General features: G+C 35.3%; 1 protein-coding gene across 2 annotated transcripts in view; it reads left to right on the forward strand.

Annotated features, from left to right (window-relative positions):
- Positions 1–13,446, forward strand: part of LOC149906765 (monocarboxylate transporter 9-like) — a 36,472-nt gene extending 23,026 nt beyond the window's left edge. For both annotated transcript variants that reach the window (XM_090104935.1, XM_090104936.1), the window contains exons 2-6: positions 666–2,251; positions 2,332–2,769; positions 3,168–3,389; positions 9,779–10,088; positions 12,498–13,446. In XM_090104935.1, the coding sequence (XP_089961061.1) occupies positions 1,025–2,251; positions 2,332–2,769; positions 3,168–3,389; positions 9,779–10,088; positions 12,498–12,688 (2,388 nt within the window). In that variant the 5' untranslated portion in view covers positions 666–1,024 and the 3' untranslated portion in view covers positions 12,689–13,446. The remainder of the gene's footprint in view (positions 1–665; positions 2,252–2,331; positions 2,770–3,167; positions 3,390–9,778; positions 10,089–12,497) is intronic.
- The last annotated feature ends 548 nt before the right edge of the window (positions 13,447–13,994 follow it).

The raw sequence follows: 13,994 nt of genomic DNA on the forward strand, positions 1-13,994 counted from the left end.
TTGACGTTAGAGTATTTAAACAATTAATGATTATCTTTAGATTTACATATTATTACAAGTATTATTTTTTATCAGAAAAATCAATCATGCTTTGATAAGATGGCAGATAATAAACAAATAAGATCTAGGTGCTATTGTTAAAAGGTTTCCTCATGGCATTGATTTATTGAAGTGAAACTTCTTTATCGGGGTTGGACAAAAATTTAGTGTAACTTTTTTTCACTTCTTACGTGTGTACTCTAGTACACGCATACATTTTTTTATATGGCGCCTCAGTCTACGAAAAAACACATCTTGCCTAATTTTATTGCCCTTGAATTTAGATTTAAGGTACGTTGACCGCCACTCTAATAATTTATTATAATTAACCATCCTCTTCTAATTAATAAGATTAGCTATATATCCGTCCTTGTCATTGGCATATTAATTCAAGATAAAACTTTGTTTGTCCTTGTCTAGAGATTATCAAGAATATTGTGTCTGATAAAACTAATGTTGATTTTACATTACTGATAATAATGATAGGTATATAAAAGTTATTCAACTTTGGCACGACCTAAATAGTTTATTTGCAATGTTTATATTTTTTAATCTATATCAGTAACTACAATTTGATATCATGTTTAACTACCGTTTTTTTTTAAACATAGTATTTTTTGTTTCAGGTTTTTACTGCCCTGAAATGTACGAAGCAGAAAGACTTTAATGTCAAAAAGAGAGACGTCGTTTAATAAAAAAACGCGCGATAACTTTGAAAGTGTATTTTTTAATAGATTGAAATCGAGGACTAGCCGGTCCTTGATGAACTCGTCAACTTACAATCCCTGCACAATCACTCTTTGTATATCGAAGAGGCCCTGTCGCTATTCTGCAAGAGATCCTAGATTAAGACATTGGTCGAGAGAACTAATCGTCTCCTCTACTTAAACGGACTCCGGCATTTCCTTATTGAAAGCAATTTGCATCTTCCAAGGAAGATCAGGATTTGAAGTACGTACTTAATACCGTACTTAAAACGCGTGGGATGGAAACGGAAAGAACCTACGCAAATGGAATTCCAGGTAAAGATAAAGGTATCCACAATGAACATAAGGTTCCGTCTGAAGAGGAGACGACTACGTCGCCGCTTTTAGTCAAGAACGATATCAAGTTCATCGACTCTGTACATGACAGCAAGCTTGATGTGAGAGATTCGGATAAGGCCAACGATCTGAACACTGTGAATTCGATTAAAACGGATGATGTTAAGAAGGACAATCTGATAGTAGCGTATAGCAAAGATGATGACGATGCGAAGTCGACGAATGAAAGAGTCAAGTTCTTGGGTTTGGGTGACGCTGACAGTATTTGTTCGAGCAAGCATTCAGTCGAACAAGAGCCACAGATACCGGACGGGGGATGGGGCTGGGTGGTCGTAGTTGCCTCTTTTCTCATTGCCACTGTGGCTGACGGCTTAGCTTTCTCATATGGCTTATTGCAGATCAAGTTCGTGGATTTCTTCGAAGCGAGTGAAGCAAAAACGTCATTGATTGGAAGTCTCTTTATATCGGTGCCGCTTATAGCTGGGCCGATAATGAGTGCACTCGTTGATAGATATGGATGCAAGAAAATGACTATGGTCGGTGGGGTGTTCTCTACGGTTGGATTTGTGGCTGCTTCATACAGTAATACTGTAGAAGCGCTGTATATTACGTACGGTCTTATTGCAGGATTGGGTATGGGTCTGTTGTATGTTACTGCTGTTGTGTCTATAGCGTACTGGTTTGAAAAGCGACGTAATCTCGCCGTCGGTTTAGGATCATGCGGTGTTGGATTCGGTACGTTTGTGTATTCGCCTCTGACTACTTATTTATTAGACGAGTATGGATGGAGAGGCACGTTATTGCTACTAGCTGGCACTGTACTTAATGTATGTGTTTGTGGAGCTGTCATGAGAGACCCCGAATGGTTGATTTTGGAGCAGAAAAAACAGAGGAAACTTAGTAAATCAAAGAGAGCGTCAAGTTCTACATCTATCTCAGGAAGATCAGCTAGGTCGGGTGGTGGGGAATCCAATTACCCTGGTGCTGAAGAATTGAAGTCAATGATAAAAAGTGGTGAAACCCCTGAGGATATTCTCATGGCTTTGGTTGCTTCTATAGCTGAAGCAGAAAATGTTGAAGAAATAACAAAGAGAAACGCTGATTTGTCACAAATACAAAAGGGAAGCTCTGTTATTAATCTACCTACATTTTTACGTCAACACGAGAAGGTATATATTAACAAATTAATTATTAAACAATGATATGTAACCATCAATACAATGATTTATATAATTTATTTTATTTTCAGGTGCCAATTGAAGTATTAGATCAACTTAAAACAAACGAACGCCTCTACAATATTGTATTACAGAACTACCCTTCACTTCTGGCTTTAAGATCATCTTCAGAGACCAAGTTGCCAATCGAGTCATCTAAAAAGGATGATAAAGGCAAAATAAGCAAAAAGGATAAAAAGGAATTTGATAAGAAACTTGAGACGGTGAAGCATAATTTGCTGCAACCGATACCTGAAAATAATATCACATCTCCGAAGACGGCTCGTCAAGATTGGTTCACGAAACATCTTCAAACGGACCACCATTATTTAAAGGATATCCGGGTGCATCGCAACTCAATTATGCATCGCGGTGCTATGATGAATATTGCCAAGTATAAACTCAAAGCGTCTTCGTGTCCCGATATTTATAGAAACTCCATGTGGTCCGTGAAGGATCAGGAAGACAAGGTAAATTTTAAATGTCACATATACACGGTACAAATATAATCTCTCGATGCTTTTTAAATTTATCATTTACTAGCGGTCCGCCCCGGCTTCGCCCGTGGTACATGTTTCGCAATAAAAGGTAGCCTATGTTCTTTCTCAGGGTCTAAAGATTATCTGTGCTAAATTTCATCAAAATCGGTCCAGTAGTTTATGCGTGAAAACCATACATACATACATACAAACCTTTCCTCTTTATAATATTAGTATAGATTTAGAAAACTGTCTCAAATTTCATATTTCCTCAGTTAGAAATTATTCAGTATTAAGATTTGGCAAAACCATGCAACTTTTACCAATTTCTACTGTACAAAAATATGTATTAAAATTCGTAAAGTAAAAATTTAATATTACATTTACAGACCATCTGCAGACGCCTATTAGACATGATTAACAAGACATTCGACTTCAACATGTTCACCGAGTTCCACTTCCTCATGATGAACCTGTCCACCATTGTGCTGTTCATCTGGTTCATAGTTCCTTACTTCTACATATCTACCTTCATGGAGGAGAGCGGGTACACGGAGACACAAGGATCTTTGATGCTTAGTACTTTTGGAGTGGCTACCATCATTGGTATTGTAAGTATTCAAGATCTTTTGTACATCATTTACAATATTGTTTTTTGCTTCTTATATCGGATTAACAAGCATACTTTGAAATAATGTACTAAACCCAGCTTTTTGCAGTATAATTACGAATCTTGATATGCTATTATTCATATTTTTAAGTATCCATACTAATATTATTGTGCCGTCAGCACATTACAGTTACTTATTAGGTCAGGCATCATGTAACATTAATATGTATTCTACCAATTGTACTTCAGTCGTAAATTGGCTCCAATATAAAGAGGTTGTCAATCCGTTGTTTCATTTCCGCTATCCAAAATATATAAAGCCGCTACAATCTGGTGACCCCGACAAACAACAACACCCGACTAACCACAACGCCTGACAACGCGACAACCTGACAACGTATTTCGTGACCTCGGACTTTACACGAAGCCATAAGAATATAAAAATGACAACTGAAAATAGAGCTCCGTCAGCAAGCCCAGCGTCCGAGTTAGCAACAGTAACAGTATCATCTAGAATACCGGAATTTTGGTGCGATCAAGCTCGCTTATGGTTCGTGCAGTGTGAAGCCATCTTAACACCTCAAAAACTAAGCGACGAGGCGAAATTTAACTTAGTCGTCACGAAATTGGGAAAAGACGTCATTCAACAAGTAAGCGACATATTGCTTCAGCAGCCCCAAACGAAGAAATATGACACCTTAAAAGCAAGATTATTAGCAGTGTATGAAGAATCAGAAAACCGGCAACTCCAAAAACTTTTGAGCGAAATCGACCTTGGCGACGAAAAACCCTCTCAACTCTTGAGGCGCATGCGAGATTTGGCCCGCGGAAAAATTCCCGATGAAACGCTGAGTATCATGTGGCAAGGTCATCTTCCAGCTGCAGTACGCTCCGTTCTCGCCGTCACCGACGTAAAAGATTTGGAAAATTTAGCTACGATTGCAGACAAAATTATGGAAAATATAAGACCCAATCAAATATCGGAGGTTAGTAGCAAACCGTCGACGTCAGCTGATACCGTTTCCGTGCTGCAAGAGCAAATAGCTCAATTGACTCTACAAGTGATGGAATTACAGAACATTTATAGATTGCAACATAAAAAACGAAATTATAATTATCGTAATCGGTCTAGTTCGAGATCCCGTGGACGTAACATGATACGGCGTGAGCCGCGGAGCGCCGACAGTCTTTGTTATTACCACGCGCGATTTTATCATAGAGCTAACAAATGTATAGAGCCGTGTGCTTGGAATAAAAAACCTAAACAGCAGGAAAACTAGAAGGAGTGCAATCGCAGGCGGAGATTTGCACTATTAAGCCATCGCACCGCCTTAACATTACCGATAGAACATCGGGACTAAATTTTTTAATTGATACGGGAGCGAATATATCAGTGATCCCTGTGACTAAAACTGTGCATAAGCGACCGAAGTGCGATAATTACGAGTTATACGCTGCTAACGGAAGCGTTATAAAGACTTATGGTGTAAAGACACTTACATTAGATTTAAAATTACGTAGACCTTACCGGTGGACTTTTATTATAGCCGAAGTGAAACAAGCAATATTAGGTGCTGATTTTTTGGGACATTACAAACTTTTAGTGGACATTCATCGTCAAAAATTAATTGATACAGTGACAAACTTATGTGTAATCGGTTCAGTAACTTTGAGTAAACATATACCAGTGAACACAATCGACTTTAATCATAAATATAGTGATCTGTTATCGCAATTTCCGAACATTACTAAGCCAATGCGTTTCATAGAGGCTCCACGACATTCTATAGTCCATCACATCGAAACAAGCGGCCCACCCGTATTTTCGCGACCGCGACCTCTACCGCCTGACAAATACAATAAAGTTCGCGCAGAATTTCAGCGAATGCAAGAGATGGGGATTTGTCAATCATCAAAAAGTTGCTGGGCCAGTCCTTTACATGTGGTAATGAAAAAGAACGGAGATATTAGACCCTGTGGAGATTATCGACGCTTAAATGCGATAACTAAACCGGACAGATATCCCATACCGCGTATACAAGACTGTACATACCTATTGGCAGGAAAAACTATATTTTCAAGGTTAGATTTGCAACGTGCCTATCATAATATTGGTGTCGCCGAATCAGATATTGAGAAAACAGCCATAACTACACCCTTCGGCTTATATGAATTTAAAAGAATGACTTTTGGACTTAAGAATGCAGCGCAGACATTCCAACGATTTTTAAACAACGTTGTGTTCCGTGACCTTCATTTTCCAACTGATTCCGAAAATGGCGAGAAAAGCGAGGAAAACGTTCCATTTTTATTTTCCTACATCGATGACGTCATCATTGCGTCATCAGGACACCAGAGCCATACGAAACACTTACGAATGGTTTTCGAACGTTTGAATGAGTTTGGAATCACTATCAATTTATCAAAATGTGAATTCGGCAAAACGGAATTAAGTTTTTTGGGATATAATATTTCACAACAAGGATTAAAACCATTAGAAGATAAGGTCAAGTTCATAAAAGAGTACCCAAAACCACAAACAGTCGAAGAATTACGACGATTTCTAGGAATGCTAAATTTCTATAGACGTCATTTACCTCACGCTGCAGAAGTACAATCAAAACTAAATCAGTACATACATAACTCCGGCAAGAAAGATAAAACTCCGATACAATGGACTGATGAAGCATCAACAGCCTTCGAGCAATGTAAGGAAAACCTTCAAAGTGCCGTTACATTGTCATTTCCCGCCGCAGATGCTACTATTGCTATCATGACCGATTGTTCTAGCACATGTGCCGGTGCAGTACTTCAACAGAGAGAAGGAAACTCATGGAAGCCTCTCGGATTTTTTTCACAAAAATTAAGCGAAGCGCAACAACGCTATAGTACATTCGATCGAGAGTTGCTAGCTATATACATGGCTATAAAACATTTTAGATATATGGTCGAAGGCAGGCCATTAACCGTGTATACTGATCACAAACCTTTAATACATACATTCAAAAATAATACAATCAGCAAAAATGATACGCCGCGAAGATTACGTCATCTCGATTTCATACTGCAATTTTGTACATCAATCGAACATATAAGCGGATCAGAAAATGTAGTGGCCGATGCATTATCAAGGATAGCTACAATAGATATGCCATCGCCCATCGATTACGAAAAGTTATCAAAAGCTCAAGAAAATGATGAGGAACTCAAGTTATTACTACAATCGAAAAATCTAAACTTTAAAAAGATAATTTTACCGCCTAGTAACATGCCAGTGTATTGTGATGTAACTATGCAGAACGCAAGACCATATTTGCCCGAAGAATTTCGTATATCGGCTTACAACGCCATACATGGAATTAGTCATCCTAGCATACGTACGACACGAAGACTCTTGCGAGACAGATTTATATGGACATCTATAAACAAAGATGTTACCAATTGGACACGTGCATGTATAGAGTGTCAACGTTCCAAAGTACATAGGCATACTATTTCGCCTACTGGAACTTTTACGAAAAGCGACCGATTCGAGCATTTGCATATCGACATCGTTGGTCCTTTACAATATTGCAATGGTTATCGATACATTCTAACCATGATCGACAGAAGTACCTCTTGGCCAGAAGCTTTTCCCATAAAAGATATTACAGCAGAGACTGTAGCTGAAATTGTCTATTCAGGATGGATTTGTCGGTTTGGAAGTCCTATACGGATAACTACCGATCAAGGACGACAATTCGAGTCAAGTTTGTTTACAAATTTAGCAAAGCGAATGGGTATTAAAAAGATAAGGACTTGTGCATATCACCCGCAAGCGAACGGTGCTATAGAAAGATGGCACAGAGTATTGAAAACAGCTCTTATGTGTAGAGGCAATGCAGTCGACTGGGTTGGACAATTACCATCTGTTTTGTTTGGACTAAGGGCGAGTCTACGAGACGACACACAGACAAGTGCCGCCGAAATGGTTTATGGTGAAGCAATAAGATTACCCGGAGATTTTTTCCAGCTGCAAAGGCCTAATATTTCCGAGAATGAAACATTCCTTAGCCAACTGCGTAAAAAAATACACAACATATCGTCAGTTCCTAAAAGAGAGTCCAGTAAACGCAATATATTTGTTCATCCAGAATTGCAAAAATGCACACATGTATTTGTACGTTGTGACAAAATGGTAAAATCGCTGACACCTCCATATCGAGGACCTTTCAAAGTTTTGGAAAGAAATGATAAATATTTCAAAATATCACAAGCAGACAAAGAGAACATAATTAGTATTGATCGTCTTAAACCAGCCTTTATAATAAACATTGATGACAATAGTCCGAATACGGTAGCGCAAGCGCCTAATGTAAACAACTTGCCGACTGTAACACGATCAGGTCGCATTGTTAAACCTGTCGTAAGATTTAAATTGTAATTAGAAGTACTTACATGTTTATTTTATTTTTTATATCAATGCATTATGTTTATATTAACTTTTCAATTTTATTTTTACATTTATTTCTATTGTTTTATTTACATTTTTAACTGTATAATGTTGTTTTTGCTATATACACTTTTATATACATTTTATTATATACCTTTTTCGATTATATTAGACAATTTTGAAATTAGAAATTTAAAGTTCATGCTAAAGATTATTTTTTATGTTTGTGATGATTATTATATTGTACAAGTAATGTTTACTGTTAAAAAAATTTTTTTCAATGTATAATTTTTTTCCAAATTTAGGGGAAAGCTATGTGCCGTCAGCACATTACAGTTACTTATTAGGTCAGGCATCATGTAACATTAATATGTATTCTACCAATTGTACTTCAGTCGTAAATTGGCTCCAATATAAAGAGGTTGTCAATCCGTTGTTTCATTTCCGCTAGCATGCGAAAGTAACTCTGTCTGTCTGTCTGTTACTCAATCACGCCTGAACTACTGAATCAATTTGCATGAAATTTGGTATAGATATATTTTGATACCCGAGAAAGGACATAGGATAGGTTTTATCCCGGAAATCCTACGGGAACGGGTTTTTCTCTGAAAATGCGGGCGAAGCCGCGGGCGGAAAGCTAGTATTTTATAAAATTCCTTGTTCGATTCGTCATTAGATCAACAATCATAGATTGATACATTGATTGATTGAATACAGACCAAAATTTTTTATTAAAGATCTTTACAATTATTAGAATTATTTAAGATTTAAATATACGTACTATAGGTACTCATAAACACGTACGTTATCTTGACGTTATACCAATGTAGCATTCTTCAAAATAAACTCTTGTAATATATTATAATGAGATAATTTCGAAATATTTCATTATTTCTGTGCATGAAAAATCTCAAGGCTGACGACTAAATTTGGATTCAGATAACTTAAAGACAGATTAATATGACACTAGTACGAAGAATTTGTATATCATTATGAAAACAAAGAGTTCGAGATAGGTTTTTCATATCTTATCTGTGCAATTAGATGGTAATGATGTAGCGTGTACTATTTATTGTGCGCTCTCACTCTCAGGTGTCAAGGTTGCATTGTAAAAAGATTTGCTTAGATTTTATTACGGAAACGTTTAGCTTCTATAAGTATGTGTTTAAAATTTTCATAATGTAATAAGATTTTTTTTTATCATTTTCTGAGATTCATTAATTGAGTTGTTAAGGGATGATTGCATTTTGGAAATCTTGCACACAGTCCACTTTGACTTATCCAATAATGACAAGTATAGCAAAGCAAATTATTCAATATTCCTATGGGCTATGTGGGTTACATAAGCACTAAATAGTTTCTTGTTAGTGTTACAATTGTATTACTAAAACATACAACAAGATTCCTACTAATATTGTCACAATGTAAGCTGATGCATGAGATGTTATCATAGTCACGTCTCGTTCATATAAGGATAAACGATTATTTTGCATACTGAAACGTAACATAGACTTCGTAGGTAGGTCACCTGATCTGTGACTGAAGGTTGGATATTTGATTTCCAATTGATTTCTCTATTGAAAACGAGCTTATAACTTTCTAATATACGTCAATGTAAAATTTGTATACATGTTTTATATTATCTACTATATAAAAATAAGTCGGGTTTTCCTTCCTGACGCTATAACTCCAGAACGCACGAACCGATTTCCACGGTTTTGCATTCGTTGGAAAGGTCTCGGGCTCCGTGAGGTTTATAGCAAAAAAAAGGTGTCTCTGGTGGCGAAACGGAGTTCGCCCGGTTTGCTAGTACTTTATAATACAAGAGCCAAATTATCATACTCCTACTATCATTTTAATTGGGCATAAAGAAAATAATATGCTTCATACGAAACATGTTTTAATTGCCCATTAATACTTCATTTCTCTTACAATAACTAGTCAATCTTTACCTCCAGGTCGGTCTCGGTTGGATGGGTGATCTACCCTGGGTGAACATCACCAAAACCTACGGGCTATGCCTCGTAATATGCGGCGGTACGATCTGCCTGTTCCCAGTGCTGATACGCATTATGGACCCCAAGGAGAACTACAGCTTCTACATACTGACTATCAATGCTCTGATATTCGGGCTAACCTTCTCCAGTTCGTATTCGTATACGCCGAGTATATTGGTGGAATTGATTGCGTTGGAGAGGTTCACTATGGCGTATGGATTGGTGCTCTTGAGTCAAGGCTTGGGACATCTTATAGGACCGCCTATGGCTGGTGGGTATCTTTATTAGTTTTATAAATGCGAAAGTACGTTTTTTTAAATTGCAGCTGAGCGATTTCATAATTATTACACTGTATGATTTTTTTATGGGTACTGATATAGGTAATGGAATTTCTATTTGACTACGCAGGCGAAGCCGGGCGGAAAGCTAGTTGCTTTTATAAATACCTAGGATTATTATATTGAGCAGTTCGCTGTCCTAGTTCAACAGTAAGATATCTTAAAAAAAAACAAAATTGAGATAAGTTTTGTTTCATGTGAAAAATTTAAATGTCTCACTGGCATATTTTTAACAAAGTCAGGAAGATTTTTACTTTTCTTTTATTTCTACACAGAGACATCTTCAAATGTCCTTATATGGAATTATAAAAACATTTCTATGTTGAGACATCTAACTGCCAAAAAAAATTAAAATCAGCCAAAAAAACTGGTAAACCTTATACAGTCAATGAAATAGGTTACCAACAGATTTATGACTGGAAAAAAACTGTCTAAAATGGTGAAAAATTTCAACTTAGACGAAAATGGTCAAAAAATTGTATGAGGTGACATCAAATGTATCCAAGTAAAAATATACCGGCCGAATTGATAACCTCGTCCTTTTTTTGAAGGCGGTTAAAAAAAGAAGATCCATACAAATTTGGCTACAAAATCTTCGCTTCACAAAGTCACTTTCTCTGTCCCTATCTCCCTTTGTATGCTTAAATCTTTAAAAGTTAAAGCTACGCAACGGATTTTGATGCGGTTTTTTTTAATAGATAGAGTGATTCAAGAGGAAGGTTTTAGTATATAATTTATTAGGTTTTAGACAAAGCGGGCGAAGCCGCGGGCGGTAAGCTAGTAATAGGTAAACTGACTTGTGCAAAAATAATAATAAGATTTTAACTGATAATATGAGACTGATTTGTGCAATTAAGATACTAGGTAATAAATAATACATTACAAGCAAACTAATTCTCAGTTTTTAATTAATTTTCCTATCCCGTTACCAAACATTTCCGCGGATTTAGTCGGACAACTTACATTCTCAAATATCGATGTACTATAATACTGAGATATCTTAAAATTATGTCGATCTCTGTGGATTTTCCATAAATTTGGAAGCTTGGTTGGATAAATCTTTAGTATTTCTTAAACAAAACAAAAAACAATAACTCTATGAGTTACAATATAAACTTAATTTTTAATAAACCATTTTAGAGACAACATTAAAAATACAAAACATGTTTTATTTAGTCTGAGTTCAATATAAGGTTATCTTCTATTAAAAGCCTTAAAACTAATATTCAAATTATTTTATTAATATTGAAATATAAATAACTCCGTAACACATTAAACCAAACTATAGTTTTAAAAAATCAACCACATTTCAATTAACAACGAGTGAATTAATGACACTAAAATCATAAAAGTATGAATTACTCAAAACATACTTTGTTCAAAATATCTTACTGTTGAACTAGGGCAGCGAGTTTATGTAACGCGTTAGTTTCCTATATTATTGCAATAATGAGTTATCTTTCTATGGGTTTTTATCACCGCTGCATATTATGTAAGGAAAATATTCCTATGGTTTACAGGAAATTTACTAGGAAACGTTTATGGGGCAGCAACATATAATTTATTTACTACTAGGTTTCTGCCCGCGGCTTCGCCCGCGTTTTCAAAGAAAAACCTGTTCCCGTAGGATTTCCGGGATAAAACCTATCCTATGTCCTTTCTCGGGTATCAAAATATCTCTATACCAAATTTCATGCAAATTGGTTCAGTAGTTAAGGCGTGATTGAGTAACAGACAGACAGACAGAGTTACTTTCGCATTTATAATATTAGTATGGATACGTTTTGGTTTCATCAATTCAAGGTTGCGGCCTCAATGGTATTAAAATTTAATCGTTCGTCTGGCATCTGCGCTTACGCACTTAGCAGTTACTGTCTGTTATAAATTTAAAATTATTTACCTACTATGCGGCATGAGGCTGAAAACTTCATTTCTTTGGTTGCTATGAGCACTAGGTACTATGTTTAATATCTATTAATATTTTGTTATGTAGAGAATCATACCTAACTACCAATATAAAAATGTGAACATTAAAAAAATTCTGATCCTCTTTTCTATAAAAGTAATAAAACATAACATAATAAGTAATAACTTCTTCTTTCTTAAGAACGTATAGCGCCCGGCAAACTTCTTGGCCAAAAAGTAGCGTGGTGGGGGAAGTTTTCAAGTTTTAGTACCTATATTTTTATATGCGCAAGCTTCCCCCACCACGCTACTTTTTGGCCAAGAAGTTTGCCGGGCGCTATAACAAATGTAAACATAACGTAATAACGTCTGCAATAAAAAATATTAAATATAAGAACTTACTTTTACAACCACATTTTGTTTTTTGTTTTCTTCAGGTGCACTTCGTGATAGAACAGGATATTGGGACGCGGCATTTTACGTAGCTGGCATCTGGGTGGTTGTCTCTGGCTTCTTGGTTGCCGTGATACCGTACACCAAGAACTTCCGAATCATCGGCAACGCGCCGCTCGCGAAAGATGTGGCTGGCGAACCGGACCCTAGTGTTAAAATTATAATTGCGCATTAATTAGTACATAATTACGTAATAAGTACGTAATTAAAATGCAACAACCGAAATTGTTTTAAAATAAGAATGCGTTTTTTTTTTAATTTTGACAGAAATTAAGCCCAGAATCGGACAAAGAAAAGAACGTTAAAAGTCATAGATTACAGATGACTGATGATTTTAAATGCAATTTTGTTAAAAAATTAAAATATTATTAGTTACGGCTTACGCATTGTTTCTGGATTATTAGTAAAAGCGTTTGATTAAACTTAATATGAGTATAACGAAAAATTGACAAGTTAAATATTACTGTATCTATAATATTTTTATTAACTACTATGTATTATGTTATATTAAATAAGTTTTTCGGTAGAATTAGAATATTATGATGTGTGGTATTCAGGACGTAATTTGTGAGGGTTTTCTAGCAAAATATTTTTTAGTTTAGAATGTTTGTAATCGACGGTACAAGTTTTATAATAGCTATTTATATTATTATTCTGATAAACCTTAAATCAAGTGTGATTTTATTTTGGTATTAAATGTACTTACTGAGCGTTTCAATTTGCGTGTTCTAGACTACTAGTATGATTGATACTTATATTTAAAAAAAACGATTAAATTAAATTAAAATGATTATACTGCCAAAATTTTCTATACCCACATAACTACTTTTTTAGAATAATAAGGCGAGATTGTGTTTTTGATTCTTCTTAGTTTCAAGTATTTTCGATAGGTATTGATTATGAATATTTTATTAAATATTTTATTCAGAACAATTACTTTGTTTTATTTTAACATCATTCCTATTTATAATGGGTTCATTCTATTTTAATACCGTATAGACTTTAAATTATAATATAATTTAAAAATATATGAAGTACACGGTGCTATGGTATTTACTATTTGATGTGAAAATGTCCTACAAATATGATTATGAATTTCCTTAATCAAGATATTTGTTGCTCAATCATGAAACAAAATCGAAAAAAAAATTATAACATATCTATGTACTACATACCAAATTATTATAAAATATACATTTTCGAAATATTGTCCGAATACTTTTCACCTTATAAGCTTTTCACCAACTAAATGAAGCTTAAATGAAGTGGCATGATTATTTCTCAACCTAAGTTCTTGACAAACACATTCCTCGCTACAAATCAAGTATGACGTGTTTGTATCTTTAACGTTCTTCTTTTTATTCATTTCTTCTTCTTTCTTCTTTTTATTTTAAAAGTACGTGTAGCACAAGCATTAGCTCATAGACAAAAATTTGCAAATGACAATGACAGCCAGTGCCAATTTTGGTGCCAAATGCCAA

The sequence above is a fragment of the Colias eurytheme genome, chromosome 8 (assembly GCF_061535395.1).
Source record: "Colias eurytheme isolate Ceu_HAF_F1 chromosome 8, ilColEury1 Martin Lab GWU primary, whole genome shotgun sequence".
Lineage (NCBI taxonomy): Eukaryota > Metazoa > Arthropoda > Insecta > Lepidoptera > Pieridae > Colias > Colias eurytheme.